Below are 17,186 nucleotides of genomic sequence, written 5' to 3' on the forward strand. Positions count from 1 at the left end.
TGCAAAATTATTATAATTCTGTCTGCTAAAACTAGTACTCGGACGATAGTAATTATTATTCGGACGATTTTGATACTTTATGAAACTTTCTACTTCCATTGGTTCTGGTGGGGGTTGTACCTTAGAATTGTTGTTTGAATTCCAATTAGTATTTTGCCCAAAGTTCCCGTTTTGCGGCCAATTATTATTCGGGTTATTATTCCAATTAGTATTCATTCTGTTATTATTATTATTATTATTCTGTCTGGATTTTACTGTATTAAATCTTAGACTATTTCCCTGACCTTTATTTTCATTCCTAAATCCATAATACCTATTTGCAAATTGGGCTCAAAAGTTGTTAGACTCTAATTCTTGACACCTTGCCAAAGCATTAGGCAAGTCTGGTGGGTTTAGAGAAAATAGTGTTTCTGAGATTGAACCGTTCAATCCAGAAACAAAAATTCTAAGAGCATTGCTTCTCACTGTTTAATTCGTTTCTTTGGTTATTTCACTGTCTTTTCCATATGTCATAATGGTTTTATTTATCAGTAATGTCATTTTCTTGTTTACTTCGTTGTAGAGTTCTGTAATGGCCATGCGTCCCTGCCTAAGGATGCTTAATTCTGATTCGAGAATATGGATTGGTCTCTTATCGTTATAAATAAAATCGAATCCTAAAAGAATTGCTTGGAAGATTAAAACTGTTTCATGGTTAGTTAGAGCATCATGTGCTGCTCCCATGATTTTATTACGTAAAATTGTTAAAGCGATAAAATATTGTTCGCTTCGAATTTTATAAAGACTCATAGCGGTTTCCGCCGCTTCTCTCCAGCCTACATATTGGATTAGTTCTCCTGGGCAAAGACTTGGTAAAGATTTAACTACCTCTAGGGTAATTTCACATTTTACAGTTGGGTCGATTGTTTGGATTTTATAATCTTCAACTACATTTTTGCTAGCGGTAATCTGCCCTCCTATCCCTTTATTTTTTTGGTTACTTCACTTAATTGTACACATTTTATTCGGTTAATTAATATCATTGTCATATTGAGGGCGTTAGATATCCCGCTCACAGAAAGGATTGATGCTGCACCTCCGGTTGCCATTGTTAAATTCAAATCTTCAAAACTTTTTATTACATATTCCAGATTGTTTTCTTTTAAGTATGGTTACAATAGATTTTAATCTTTTTAATACTTTACAATATTCCCTGTATCTTGATCTTGTTTTATTACATTTTTTTTAAGACTAAATATTATTTTATTCTACACACGATACTTGCCGTGTAATATTTTCTGTTGGGGTCTTCCTTCAAAAATTTGTTGTATTCAGCTGTGGCGGGGGATTGCTCTCTACTTTTCCTTCCTTCTTGGTGTTGATTTTTATACCCGTTACTCGTAGAGTAAAAGGGTTTACTAGGTTCGTTGAAAAGTATGTAACAGGCAGAAGAAAGCGTTTCCGACCATATAAAGTATATAAGTTAATTACTTTTCGGTTAGCAAGGTAAAAAAATAATAAAATAAATTGGAGTTCAGTTAAGAACGACTTTATTTGTATAAATCCAATTTGCAACTAAATTACCCTAAGCTGTCCCTAGCAAGCTGTGAGTCTTTGGCTGTGAGCTGCGCTGCCGTTGGTGGCAGAGGATCGGCGTCGGCTCCGTAGCTTTCCAATAGGCCACGACATCGGCTGATGTTTTGCTGGTCAAATCCGTGCAGTCTTCTTGGAATCACTTGCATTGGTGGGAGCGGAAGTTGTTACCAATCAAATTCTTCGAACTCTACTTGGCAGCTCGGCGTGTGCAGGAAATTATCGAATTCTGCTTGGCAGCTCGGCGTGTGCAGGAAATTATGCAGACGCTGAGCTTGCAGATTGAAGCTTGCTTATTGGGGTTCATTGTTCTGGATTTAAACATTTTTGTTGTTAACTCTTCCCCCCCCAATTTATGTTTGTCCTCAAGCTGTCTCTAAAAGTATTGAATGTCGTTGAACTGAGGTAGCTGGTGCTGTGCCTCAGTCGAAGATTGCTCGCGGGTTGTAGGTGCGAGAATCGTGGTGACTTTCGCTTCCATTCCAGGCGTGGGACCTAGTTGCAGGGTTATGCTCTTCTTCCGTTGGCTATAGATGTGCAAACCAAGGATGAGAACCAGCACAATCCCAAAGAGTGTTAACAAAGTAATGCTGTTAACTGTTGAATGTGTTCTTATGTTCATCAGCTGTCCAGTGCTGTTTATGTGCAATGCTTCCAATGCTTTAAGGGATAGAACCTTAAGTCTTTCTTTTTCTTCGGCCGTAAACTGCACAAGAGGTGCTCCGGGGGTCGAGACTGTAGGTTCCAAGTTGCTAAACTGCTGGTTGTCGATAATTATCGAGTCATTTGATAGTTGAACCAGATAGGTGCCCTCTAGGTAAAGTTCTGTGTTGTTCCATGTTGCGTTTCCATCGTAGTCGTTTAGTAGGATGATTCCATCGTCGACTTCTTCTATTTTGGGTACATGGTCGGCATTGCTAAAACTACACAGCGCTTTCTGTCCCTGAACTAGCTTTGGTATACATTTTGAATTACTTATATTAACAATTTTTTTCTTATCGCATATTTTTATATATTCTACGGTTTTACAAGTTTGGGGAATGCCATAGGTAATGTTTTTGTAAACAATGATTTCTTGAAAGTTTAAGTGTATGATTGAATTGTTTTTTACTATGGGTTTTATAATAAGGTCTTGGTATTGTATTTATTCTAAGTTTGGAACTTTTACAATATACAGAAGTGTTGTTTTATTATGTAGAATTGACACATCGGAAAACTCCATTATTTCTTCCATTGATAGGGTTGGCATATTATTTCTTTTAAAAATTTTCTCGATTTCAATTAGCTCATCTTCATTTAATACAAGTGTGTTAACTACGTTTAATCGTGCCCATTGAATGGCATATTTTAATGTTAATAATTTCTTCTTTTAAAAGGCGAATCTGGTTGTGCAAACTAATAGCCGTCTCTATACTTACTGAACTGCTTTTTTGAATAGAATTGCTGAGAGCATTAGATACTGAAGTTAGTTTATTTATTCTTCCTTCTAACTGTTTGTTAATAATGACCTGTTGGTTATTATTGTCAATAAGTTTATCTAAGTTCTGCTCTATCATAACCAGGTCATCATGATCTGGGCTACCCGCTATGTACTTCCATCCTGACCCTAGCCAATTTAAGGACCTAGTTTTTCGAGTTTTGGGAAAGGCTGTGATTGTTCGGAATATGTGAGTAGTTGTGTTTATCTCATGGTGAAGGGTAGCGTATAATGGACTGCGTTTAAGGTTATTTTCCGTATGTTCATGTAAAATATCTAAAGCGGTTTGGATTTGGTCGAGGTTAATGAGGTAGTTGTTGAGGTTTGTAGTTTTCCGATCCCCTTGTTCATTGTCAGTATCTGTGCGTTCGTATAGTTTGTAAGGTTCATCGTTCCACTGACATCGTTCGTAATCCATAGTAATATTCTGAAAAATTTTAGATTTTGATATGGCTTTTATGTACCGTTTTTCCCGATTCTGTTGTTACTGTAGTGTGCTTGTTTTCCTTAACTATTTCTTTCCTATATCTTGGGGAAAGCTTTGAACCTAGTCTAGTGTTTATTTTTACGAATATTTCTTCTCCTGGCTGATAGTTTAGTATTTCGTTTTTTTCTTATTGTGGTTTGTTCGGTCAATTTTCTGTTTATTTTTAAGTCTTTCAATATTGTCTTGTCTGGCTGTCTCGTATTGGTCCGGGTCTGTTGTTACTCTCCTACCGAAGAATACTTCTAATGGTCGTTTCTTTGTAACCGAATGAAAACTGTAATTGTACTCGTAAACTGCCCTTTCTAAAAGTTCTTTAAAATTTCTCTCAGTGCCCTCTTTCTTGAGGCATCTCATTATCTCTGAGAGTGTTGAATGGAATCGTTCTACCTGACCGTTAACGGTACTTTTGTATGGTGGGGCAGTATAGACTTCTATCTGTAGCTGCTCCAACATGAACTTAATTGATTGGGAATTGAAAGCTTTTTCGTTGTCCATAACGATATGTTTTGGGACTCCGAAATAAAATATAATGTCACGCAAAGGCGTTCTGATATCTTCTATTGCTTTTGAATTTATAATTCGTGCTTGCGCTAATTTAGAAAACTTATCTATTGCAGTGAGTACTAAGTGTCGTTCTGTAGAATAAATGTAAATGTGCAATATGTGACCGGGATATTCTGGAATAGGAGTTTCTTGAATTTCCGGATTTGGGGGGTGTCTGTCATATTTAGCTTCTTTGCAAAGTTTACATTGCTTAACTAAATGTATAATTTTTTGTTTCATTCTTGGAAAATAATAGGTTTCTGCTAGTTGCTTTTGATTTTCTAGAGCGTTTCGATGTGCTCTCCTATATATTTCTATCTTCCTATTCAGTTTCGTCTGTCAAGTCTTCTATCCTGAATTGGGTGAATCGAGTTTTGATTCCTTTAAAGTGACTTCTGTAGGTTGTTTGTATTTTTCCCATAATGTCTTCAGTCGTGTGAATGCCGTTAATTACGGAAGGGTTGAGGTGTTTTTTTAGGTCTCTTATTATATCGTCCGTGGTGTATTCGAGTCTGTATATTTCATGTCTATGGAAAGTAGGAAATGGGATGGTGAACTTGTAGTCATATTTATTTGATTTATAAAAGAATATTTGATTTTTGAAAACATTTATTGGGGCTTCGACGCTAGGGATTAGGTCATGGCTAGAACTTTCGGCGCTATGTTGTGTAGAGGCAACAGAGTTAATCTGCTCTAAAGGTATTCTTGAGAGCGCGTCTGCAACAACATTTTCTTTTCCTGGTTTATAAAATATTTCATAATCATATTCCTCCAAATAAGCTTTCCATCTCTTGATTCTGGCGTTTCCATTCCAGCTACTCAGAGAATGTGTTAAAGGTTGATGATCTGTAAAGATCTTAACCTTTGCTTTACCGTATAGGTAATTTTCGAGGGCCTTGAGTGCCCAAATTATGGCTAACATTTCTTTTTCGTTCGCCGCGTAGTTCTCTTCGGCTTTGGAAAGTGTTCTAGAAAGAAATGATATAGGGTGGTTATCTTGCGATAGAACAGCGCCGATCGCGAAATTTGAAGCATCAGTAGTTAAATGGAACTCCTTATTGAAATCTGGGTAACGGAGAATTATTTCTTTTGACACTAAGTTACTTTTAAGCTTCTTGAAAGATTCTAGAGCTTCTTTGTCTAATGAAATTATTTTTTTGGATGACATTCTTTTGGACACGTGTCCATTTTCCCCTCTTAAAAGTGAAGTTAGGGGTTTTGCTAATTTGGCATAATTTTGTATAAATCTTCTATAATAGCCGGAAAGGCCTAGGAAGGATCTTAGATCCCTCAAAGTTTTAGGGCAGGGATATTTTGCTATCGCTGCCACTTTACTCGGGCTTGTTTTTATTCCCCTATCGGAGACAACAAATCCAAGGAATTCGACTTTGTTTTTCATGAACTCACATTTGTCTAGCTGACATTTCATGTTGGCGTTCTGTAAAGTTTGAAAAATTTTGTTCAAGTTCTCAATATGCGTATCATCATCTTTGCTAAATATGATGATATCGTCTATGTAAATAAAACATATTTTTCCAATATGTTCACGAAGTATGTCATCTAATGCCCGTTGGAAAATTGAGGGCGCATTCTTAAGACCAAATGGGAGTCGTGTAAACTCATATTTTCCGTTGTTTACGGAGAAGGCGGTCTTTTCTATGTCACTATTTTTTAACGAGATTTGATGGAAACCACTTTTCAGATCTAAAACGGAGAATACTTTATTGTCCCCTAATTGGGTAAGAACTTCATTTATCTCAGGAATAGGGTATTTATCTGCAATGGTTATTTTATTGAGTTTGCGATAATCAATAACCATGCGATATTTTTTTTCGCCTGAAGCGTCTGCCTTTTTGGGTACAATCCACACTGGTGAATTGTACGGAGACCTAGAAGGTCGAATTATACCATCTTCTAAAAGTTCTTTTATCTGTTTGTTTACTTCATCTTTCAGTGTCATTGGATACTGATAGAATTTTGAGTAAATAGGATTATCGGACGAGGTTCGGATCGTTGCCTTTACGTTAGTTGTGTAGGTCAGTTTTTGGTTTGGGTCTGCGAACAAGTCTGGAAACGACTTGAGTAGTTCGCTTAGCTTGGTTTTTTGTTTGTCGGACAAGTGGGATGTTCTCGGAATAATTGTGTTGACTGCTTCGAATGTTTTTTCTTTTATGGGGATCGAGAGACCGTTCTTTAATATCATAATATTTTTGCTGATTTTTATTACTGCCCCTAATTCTTTTAAACTATCATTGCCCAAAATGGCATCGAAAGATTTTAATGAGGGCAACAGAAAAAATTTTACTTCAACATCCTGAATATTAAAAAGGTTTGCTACCTTATGATGCGTAATTACTGTGCTGCCGCCTACTGAGACAGCATTGAAAGGTGATTTATTCTGTATAGGGTTATTGACGAATTTAGGTTGGATATAATTTCGGTTTGAAGCGGTGTCTATAAGTATTCTAATAAATTTGCCATTCCTCATCTTGCATAAAAAGTATGGAAGAGAGGAATTTTTTATTCTAAAAAATTTAACCCAGCGTTGTCGTAGTAGTCGTAAGTGTTATTGTCAGCATCCGCTTCATCTATCTGATCTATGTAGTCGTCCAAGTTGTCGTCAAGGTAGTTGTGGTCCTCGTACTCTGCCATAGCTTGTTCGTAGTCCGTCGTGGTTAATGGAGTCTCCGTGGAACGCGTTTCGTTTTCTTCTGTTGCAGTCTGTATGTTAAAGTTCCTTTGACGCTTCATCCCATCTGGTATTGGGCCAGGTGGTCTTTTACCTAGTTCAAAGCGAGGTCTGTTCATGTAGTTCACCATTCTTGTCTGTACACTGGGATCCACATCCATAGGTTCTGGACGAGGCAGTGGTTTTGGGGCCTGTGGCCTAGGTGGCGCTGACTGCTGTGGCGGGAATTGCCTATTCTGAAAAGGTCGAGGTGCAGCTACTGGCTGTGCAAGCTGGTAAGTGAAGTTTTGTCGTGGTAAAGCGGTCGGTAGTTGCTGTCCGAATTGATAATATCGAGTTCAGGGGGGTGGAATTGGTGGTTGTCTATTGATAAATAAATTACTGCGAGGAGCAGGTGAAGGCTTTGAAGACTGATTCCTAAACTGTCTTGTCTGTCCTATGTTTGCTGCATGTTTTGCCCTAAAGTTCTGATTTTCTAACTTGAGGCAAAGGTGTAATGCCGAGGGTAAGTCTACTGGTTCTTTAATTCCCAATAGACGAGGCCATTAACAGTTCTGCTTCTCTCCCTAATCCCATACAACCGATCTTGTTTAGGATTAGGGATAGGTGTTTATAAACCATTTTATGGAACTCTTCCACAGATGGTTGGCACCCTGTATAAGCATCGTCATTTGGTATTCTAATGTGTTAATGTCGCGCTTGTCAGCATAATGCAGAGTTAGACATTTCGAAATCGCTAACCAGTTCAGAGGAGTATTGTAAGATTCTAATGCCGTATCGGCGGGTCCTACAATTTTATTACGTATGGTATGTAAAATACCATAGTATTTCGGGGTACCCTGGAAAGCACTGTATGCTTCTAAGATACGGTCTACTCCTTTCGTCCAAGAACTAAATTCGGACGGATCACCTGAAAGGTCCCGGATAGATTTAACTATATCCGGTACTCGGTCTAAATCGCCTAAGTTCCCTGCATGCTCTGGGGCAATTACCTGGTCTGTTACGTTTGCGTATTCTTCCGAAGAATTGAGGCGTCCCAAGAAACTTGGTAATTGTTGTGCTAGGATTTCGCTAATTGTGGCTGCTAATGCAGCTCTGTCTACATTTTCGACCATGATTCTATTGTGTTCTAATTCTTCCTGTTGTCTGACGCGTTGTCTAGTCGGTTCGGCACTAAGTATAGAGGGTCTTATCAGGTTGTTCGCGTTAGCCATAAAACAATAAGTAAAACCGAACTAAGAATGGGTCGAGTTTTAAAAAAGATCAGGGGAGCAAATGATGGAGCTTATCTCTAATTATGTTTGGATTGGGTTAGTAAGACCTTGTGTTTTTACTTGAAAATAATATGTTTTTGTGTCTTGAAAATAATATGTTTTTGTATTTTGTTTTTTTTTTTTTTTAATTTTATAACCAGTGGCTGGTTTTTCCTTGTACTTTAGAGGGTCCCTTGGGAATCGTAAAGTTGGAATTTGTTATATCACTTTTGTGATCTTTTTATTCGTTTTATCGTTTTACGGTTTTTTATTGATCACTTAAATTTATGTTTCTTTGTTCAATTTATTTGTTAGTTTTGAGTTTTTTTTAAAATTTGGTTGGTTAAGCTTACAGTACTATGGGTATTCTTCTTGATGTGGCTCCTCCCTCCGACGATCCGGATTTCATCCTTTTTATCTAACGAAGACTACTTGGGATCCAGCGATGCGTACAGGATTGAGGGGTGGTCTGTGGCCCTGCCTTCAGTCCTTGGAGTCCACCGATGGGCAAATGAACAAGTTAAGTTCGATATGCCAGAGTGAATTGGAACGAACGAAAGATGTTAATTTTCCGTGAGTTGCGCGTTCTTGTCACTCGCGATTAGGCCGGTTGCCGCAAATGTTATTGCGAGCCGCGAACTTACAAAACGTTTTGTTGTATCGTACGCGCACCGGTCCCTGTTCGGGCGCCAGTTAATTACTTTGCGGTTAGCAAGGTAAAAAAATAATAAAATAAATTGGAGTTCAGTTAAGAACGACTTTATTTGTATAAATCCAATTTGCAACTAAATTACCCTAAGCTGTCCCTAGCAAGCTGTGAGTCTTTGGCTGTGAGCTGCGCTGCCGTTGGTGGCAGAGGATCGGCGTCGGCTCCGTAGCTTTCCAATAGGCCACGACATCGGCTGATGTTTTGCTGGTCAAATCCGTGCAGTCTTCTTGGAAACACTTGCATTGGTGGGAGCGGAAGTTGTTACCAATCAAATTCTTCGAACTCTACTTGGCAGCTCGGCGTGTGCAGGAAATTATCGAATTCTGCTTGGCAGCTCGGCGTGTGCAGGAAATTATGCAGACGCTGAGCTTGCAGATTGAAGCTTGCTTATTGGGGTTCATTGTTCTGGATTTAAACATTTTTGTTGTTAACTTATATTTACGAATTCAGTCCGAGCGTTTAATAAAAAAAATAACACGGTTGGTTTGTGATATATTATTAAACGTTTTATTTATTCCAATAGAGGAAGAACTAGAGCCTTTGGATTATCACTTAGTTGGAGAATTGATTTCGATGTTGAAATGGGCTGATAGCGTACTCAGAACTGAACTGCCTTATGGGGACATGTTTGCGTTTATATAGGCATATTGGGATAGCTTAAGAGTGAAGTTTAAGAGAATTAAGTTATAATTGTTTATTAAGAGAAAAGCTCTCGAAAAATATGAGAGAGAAGCTCCCGAAAAATAGGAGTAATTAGAGAATCCTGAGACCATTGCGTGGGCGGAAGTTTTTGTTATTTCAGTTGGCCTCGCCAAGTGGTCAAATGTTTACGATTTGTTATTTCAGTTGGCTTCGCCAAGTGATCGAATGTTTAGGGGACGACGTTGGCTCGCCACAGTGTATAGACTTTGGAATATGATGCTGTGCGTAAATGACAGCTAAGCTTAAACGAAGGGCTCTCGATCTTTGATTACATTTTGTTCTTAGACATTAATGTGTGCGTGTGAGTTGATACAATAGTATGTGTGGTTTTGTACTTAGACATTAATGTGAAAGTGTGAGTTGGAGAGTTGTGGGTGTAGAATGGATATGTTACTTCCCCATCCTTAAGAAAAAAGCCTGTCCTCAGGCGTTACGATTAGGGTACAATACAGGGGATTGGGGGGTACAATATTGTTTGATTCAGAACTTATAATATTTTCGTTTTTTAGAGTTTGATTTTTAATTTTACAATAAATTTTTGGGGTATAGTCTTATATATAAGGATAGTGTACAATAATGCAATTATAACAATTATGATTAATGTTGTAAGTGTTATTACTTGAAATATATTATTCGTCTGATTGTGTTGTTCGATTATTTCTTTTGTCTGAATGTATTCGAGTGGTTCAAGTTTTGATACATTATTGTTTACATAGATAGTTTGAGTATAGTCTAACATTGTGTTGCTAATTAATATTTATTTTATTTGAACAGAACAAGTAAATGCTTTTATCATGTTATTGCCTTCTATTGTAGTTTCTCTATTGATGCAATTTTGGCTTAGGATAGTCTTGGGAAGGTTACAAGTTGTAATTATATTAGGCTCTAAATATTTTATTTCGAAATCAGAATGTGTTTTACTGTATCTACATTGTGTTGGGACCTGGTTTAGTATACCAGTTATACATTTATTTATAACTAAGCTTTGAGAACTTGCTGTGTAAGTTTGATTATTGTGTGAAAAATATTTGTCATGTATTGGTTCGGTTAGTATGTTACTTTTTTCAACTGGGTATGGGATTATTTCAAAAACTGGCGTTTTGATTATGTCTCTTGGAATGTGGGATATTATCAGAATTTCGTTTGTATCAGATTTAAGCCAGGCTGAAGTTTTGATATTAAGAAGTTTTTCAGAATTGACGTGGATTAGCGAATCGTGTTTTAAAAGTTTTGGGTTAAAGATACCTAAGCGTGTCAATTGCAAACCAAGCTCTATGACTTCAATATATTCAGTGAATTGTTGTAAGTTAAAAATTATTAAAGCTATCATTTGTTCTCCTTCAAAATTATGATTTTATTGATTAGTCAGTTGATTCCTTGATTAATGACTTCTATTACATGGTTGAGTTCGCTTATTTGTACATTATTTTTAGAGATGTCGGCTATTTGTTGTTGTAATTCTTCTTTATCTTCTTGATCTAAAGTACCGAATAAGTATTTGTAAATTGTTCCTATAAAGTTAACAGGACCGCGCTTACTGCGTTTTACAATTCTTATACCGTTCATTTCTCTGTTTAGTTTTTCTACTAGATACTGAATTTGTGGTAAGTTATTAAAAGGTTGAGTTTGTTTAATAAGTTCTTCATAAGTATTTTCGGTTTTAGTTAAGTTAGTAAGTTAAGTTAATTCAAATATACGAATGTTTATTAGTTTATTACTGGTTTTCATAGTTTTAGTGAAAATGTCGGGGCTTATGATTTGAATATACGCATTTTGAAAGATTTGAAAGTCGACTTCGTTAGGGAAGTAATTAACACTTTTTTTAGTCCAGAAGTATTCTTTAATTAGATCTTTGACAAGGGTATCAGTCATTTCTTTATAACTGATTTTTATTCTGATTTTATGGAAATAATTTATTATCTGGACGTCGTCAAAATTGTCTTTTATGAATTCGAATTGACTGTTATAATAGTTAAGAGGTCTTTCTGTTATTGCGATGTGACTTTGGTTGTCTTCTGGTGCACTATGCACAGTAGCTGCTGTGGGAACGGAAACTGGGTCATCTTCTCCTAAGAAGTTTTCTTGTATTTGGACTCTAGATGGAGCGTCAGCGACGTGGGTAGATATTGAATCTTATAATCGTATTCGTTAAGTTTTATCTTCTTTTATGTTACTTAACCATACAAGTGGCCTATGATCGCTTAATATGTCGAACTTTCTCCCGAATAGGTAGGACCTGAAATATTTTGTTGCCCATACTATAGCTAATAGCTCTTTTTCTGTGGCCGAATAGTTAAGTTCATGTTCATTTAAAGTTCTTGCATAACAGATGAGTTTATGTTCTTGGGATAAAACAGCACCTATGGCTATATTACTCGCATCTGTTGTCAGTGAAAATTTCTTTTCGAAGTTGGGATATATTAGGATTGGATCGGACGTGATGAGTACTTTTAGTCTTTCGAAAGCGGACATATAATCATTATCTTTTGTGTTAATTACTGCTCCTTTTTTTAGTTTGAGAGTCATAGGTTTTGCTATTTTTGGAAAATTGGGAATGAATTTACGATAAAATCCGCATAGTCCAAGGAATGATTTTATTGCTTTTGTGGTTTTAGGAATAGGGAAATTAACAATTGCATTTATTTTGTTAGGGTTTGGTTTTATACCTTCTGTCGAGATAATGTGACCGAGAAATTCTGTTTCTTTCTTTAGAAATTCACATTTATCAAGTTGCAATTTGAGATTAGCTGATCGTAGCTTATTAAAAACCCTTTTTAATGACATTATATGTTCCTCCAATGAAGTGGAATAAATGATAATGTCATCTAAGTAAACTAAACAATCTTTATAAATTAAATCTTCTAAAAGATTGTTCATGCAGCGTTGAAATGTTGCTGGTGCATTTTTCAGACCAAAGGGCATACGAATATATTCAGAATGTCCATGTTTTGTTGAGAATGCTGTTTTGGGTATTGATTGTTGGTCCATTTGGATTTGATGGATCAATAGCTATTGAAATATAGACAGCGTCCAAGCTTGTCTAATATTTCATCCATTACAGGAATAGGGAATTTGTCGTCAATGGTTATCTCGTTGAGGCTACGATAGTCTATGACTAATCGAAATTTTGGTTTCCCAGAAGCATCGCTTTTCTTTGGGACGATCCAAATTGGAGAACAATAGGGGGATTTCGATTTCCTAATTATTTTTATACCCGTTACTCGTAGAGTAAAAGGGTATACTAGATTCGTTGAAAAGTATGTAACAGGCAGAAGGAAGCGTTTCCGACCATATAAAGTATATATATTCTTGATCAGGATCAATAGCCGAGTCGATCTGGCCATGTCCGTCTGTCCGTCCGTCTGTCCGTCTGTCCGTCCGTCTGTCCGTCCGTATGAACGTCAAGATCTCAGGAACTACAAAAGCTAGAAAGTTGAGATTAAGCATACAGACTCCAGGGACATAGAAGCAACGCAAGTTTGTCGATTCATGTTGCCACGCCCACTCTAACGCCCACAAACCGCCCAAAACTGCCACGCCCACACTTTTGAAAAATGTTTTGAAATTTTTTCATTTTTGTATTAGTCTTGTAATTTTCTATCGATGTACCAAAAAACTTTTTGCAACGCCCACTCTAACGCCCTTAAACCGCCCAAAGCTGCTACGCTCACACTTTTGAAAAATGTTTTGATAATTTTTCATTTTTATATTGGTCTTGTAAATTTCTATCGATCTGCCAAAAAACTTTCTGCCACGCCCACTATAACGCCTAAAACCGCCAAAAACTGTGTTTAAGACTCTCCTTCTCTCTTCCACTAGCTCAGTAACGGGTATCAGATAGTCGGGGAACTCGACTATAGCGTTCTCTCTTGTTTGTTCTAACATTTCGTTAATTTGTTTGTTGCCTTCTTGATCAAATGCTTGGGGGTACTTATATGGTTTTTTATAGATCGGCTATTCGTGTTTTGTATGAATAGAATGTTTGATCGTACTTGTAAAGGTCAAATTTTCACCTTCTTTGTACTGAATGTCATTATATTCAAGCAGAACGTGGGAAAGTTGTTCCTTTTCTTCTGTATTCAAATGTTCTAATCTGAATACGTTGGATTCTCTTAACTCGTCGTCTAAGGCGTAGTTAGAGGATGTTACTAGAAGGGCTTCTTCTATGTAAGGGGTAATAAGAGGGTTTTCCTCAGATTTAGAAGGCTTGGGATACTCATAGGTAATCTTGGTCTCCTTGGTCTCTTCTGAATTAGACGGTCCGGGGCACTCATTGGTGTTCTTTGACTCATCTGGTTTTAAGTGGGCTTTCCGCTTAATTTTCAGGAGGGTCTTCTCCTTTTTTGGGGTTTGTAGAGGGGTTTCCTCTGGGTTAGATGACTTGGGGCACTCATTGGTAGCCTTGGACTCATCTATTTGGATGTGGTCTTACCACATTTTGAATGTATAGCCATTTATAGTGACTGTTTGTGTTGAATAATCAATTTGAGTGTTAGTTGGCTCTAAATAGTTATTGCCTAACTGAGAACTTTTCTGAGAAATTGTGAATATAAAATATTTGATTAGTGGGACAAAGTTTGCTTGACTGCAATGAAACACTTTGGCTCAATGTTATAACGCCATTTATAGTGTGGACATTTACTTTAAAAGGTTTGATTGGAAAATTAAAGAAATTTTGTTTCATAATGTTAATAGACGAACCAGTGTCTACTAAGCATTTGAGAGTGATATTATTCATTTTAATTTTTAGGAATGGGTTTCCACTTCCTCTGAATCGCTTTCTGATTCCGAGGCTGGTTGAAGAAAATTTTCGCATCCTGTGTCCATTCTAAATTTAGCGTATGTGTGTATGTTTATGTGAATTTCGGTTAAGTCTTGGCTGACTATTGGGTGTTTTTGAGACTGGGTCTTCGTAGAGACCTTCTTGTTGGGCGGTTTGTCTTAATTTTTTGATAGTTGAAATGTCATGCCTCGCTAGGGTCATGAACAGTCTATCGGGGAGTGATCTTTGAATAGTATTTTTTATAGTGGTTGCCATTGCTTTTGTATAAACTGTAATATTAGTTCTGTCATTTTCTAATGCTAACTTATTTATGATTACATTTGATTTATCTTCCAATTGTTCGCAAAATAGACGTAAGTTACCTTTGAAAGGTGTGCGGTACAATCTTCCTAGTAGTTCCTCCAGGGGTGTCTGTGTCTTAAATTCTGTGATTAGGCGTCCCTTAGAGTTGACCAATCATTATGCATTCCGAATACGGAATGTTATTTGAAGTTCGATGGCTCCAAATATGATCGCCTTCTGTCGAGCGTCGTTTGCAGGGTTTAGGTTCAACCGGTATTCCATTCGTCTGATGAACGAGCTGAGTTTTGATGGATCTCCAGTGAATGGTGGTACTTGGCGTATTTGCCGAAGTAATTGAGAAAGATTTTCGCTGGTAACACCATTTTAAATTTATTTATAAGTTATTTTCCGTCCTTGTTCACAGACTGCTACAGTTTGTCGAGACTTATGCCTTAAGTGAACTGCACTGTTTTAACTTTTTGTTGTTTTATACAATAGTAGCGGTCACACTTTTGATTTTAGTGGGCTACTGTTTTTGTTCACAGACTGCTACAGTATGTCGAGACTAATGTATTAGTGAACTGCACTGTGCGCCTTTTAATTGTATTACACCTTAGTGGAGGTCTCACTTCACGAAGCGGTCCACAAAATTAGGTCTTTAAATTAACTCCGATCACACAGGTTCTTGTGCGGATACCGATTTTAGTCACTTTAAACGAACCGAAATCACTTTGTTGCGGCCGATTCGGTTACTTGGTCGTACAAGTTTCCTCTTTTCACTAGATTGTCAAAGGATAACGAGTTTACTAGGACTTTTTTTCAGTATCCTACCGACTGCGCCATTTACGAATTCAGTCCGAGCGTTTAATAAAAAAAATAACACGGTATATTATTAAACGTTTTATTTTTTCCAATAGAGGAAGAACTAGAGCCTTTGGATTATCACGTAGTTGGACAATTGATTTCGATGTTGAAATGGGCTGATAGCGTACTCAGAACTGAACTGCCTTATGGGGACATGTTTGCGTTTATATAGGGAGATTGGGATAGCTTAAGAGTGAAGTTTAAGAAACTTAAGTTATAATTGTTTATTAAGGGAGAAGCTCTCGAAAAATATGAGAGAGAAGCTCCCGAAAAATAGGAGTAATTGGAGAATCCTGAGACCATTTCGTGGGCGGAAGTTTTTGTTATTTCAGATGGCCTCGCCAAGTGGTCAAATGTTTACGATTTGTTATTTCAGTTGGCTTCGCCAAGTGATCGAATGTTTAGGGGACGACGTTGGCTCGCCACAGAGTCTAGACTTTGGAATATGATGCTGTGCGTAAATGACAGCTAAGCTTAATCGAAGGGCTCTCGATCTTTGATTACATTTTGTTGGTGTAGACATTAATGTGTGCGTGTGAGTTGTTACAATAGTATGTGTGGTTTTGTACTTAGACATTAATGTGAAAGTGTGAGTTGGGGAGTTGTGGGTGTAGAATGGATATGTTACTATATATATTTTTGATCAGGATCAATAGCCGAGCCGATCTGGCCATGTCCATCTGTCCGTCCGTATGAACGCTGAGATCTCAGGAACTACAAAAGCTAGAAAGATTGGGAGACATAGACGCAGCGCAAATTTAGCGATTCATGTTGCCACGCCCACTCTAACGCCGACAAACCGTCTAAAACTGCCACGCCCACACTTTTGGAAAATGTTTCGATATTTTTTCATTTCTGTATTAGTCTTGTAAATTTCTATCGATTTTCCAAACAACTTTTTGCCAAGCCTACTCGAACGTCCACAAACCGCACAAAGCTGCCACGCCCACACTTTTGAAAAATGTTTTGATATTTTTTCATTTTTGTATTAGTCTTGTAAATTTCTATCGATTTTCCAAAAAACTTTTTGCCAAGCCAACTCTAACGCCCACAAACCGCACAAAGCTGCCACGCCCACACTTTTGAAAAATGTTTTGGTATTTGATATTTTTGTATTAGTCTTGTAAATTTCTATCGTTTTGCCAAACAACTTTTTACCACGCCCACTCTAACGCCCAAAAACCGCCAAAAACTGTCAGTGTTGAAAACTCTCATTCACTCACTTTTTGCCACGCCCACTATAACGCCCACAAACAGCCCAAAAACCGCCAGTGTTGAAGACTCTCCTTCGCACTTTCACTAGCTGAGTAACGGGTATCAGATAGTCGGGGAACTCGACCATAACGTTCTCTCTTGTTAAACTTGTACAATATTACAAGACACTATAATCTTATATCGTTCTCGAACCGATCTCGAAATAGACTCAAACTAACTGACTTATGGATACTCAATCCTGATCCAATCAACCTCGGCCAGAAGCTTTTTCTTTGAAACTTCTTGAACTTTCAATGTATGTTAAGAATAAAAGCTTGATGCCGAATTATTTCACTGCGTTGTGAAATTTAATTATGCTGACTGATGCAGTTTGATTGAAGCGCAATAAGTTGACCATGGTTTGGTCTCCAATCGGAAGCTGTGTTTCTTAGAGTTTGATTATTTATCTTAGCGGGTAGCTAAGCGCTGGCAAAGGCAATGACAAAAGCAAAGACAAAGGAAATGCCTCCTAGATTGAAATTTAAAATTTGTTTATAAAATAGGCTAGCGTGCTATGTTTGCGGGTTGGATAACTCTCGCACTTCTAAAATGACGCGTCTCGCTTCATTAC

At 37.3% G+C, this 17,186-nt stretch overlaps 2 protein-coding genes across 8 annotated transcripts in view; one reads left to right on the forward strand and one right to left on the reverse strand.

Moving 5' to 3' along the window:
* LOC26536261 (unconventional myosin-VIIa) overlaps window positions 1-17,186 on the forward strand; it is an 893,412-nt gene that overhangs the window by 734,419 nt on the left and 141,807 nt on the right. The window lies entirely within an intron of this gene.
* Window positions 1,513-4,387, reverse strand: LOC120322410. Its single transcript, XM_039377703.2, has 2 exons — window positions 2,863-4,387; window positions 1,513-2,524 (listed from the first exon to the last, which is right to left on the reverse strand). Exons 1-2 carry the CDS (start codon window positions 2,866-2,868, stop codon window positions 1,949-1,951), a joined length of 582 nt encoding a protein of 193 aa, XP_039233637.1. The 5' UTR covers window positions 2,869-4,387; the 3' UTR covers window positions 1,513-1,948.

This window comes from Drosophila yakuba, chromosome X (genome assembly GCF_016746365.2).
Source record: "Drosophila yakuba strain Tai18E2 chromosome X, Prin_Dyak_Tai18E2_2.1, whole genome shotgun sequence".
NCBI lineage: Eukaryota > Metazoa > Arthropoda > Insecta > Diptera > Drosophilidae > Drosophila > Drosophila yakuba.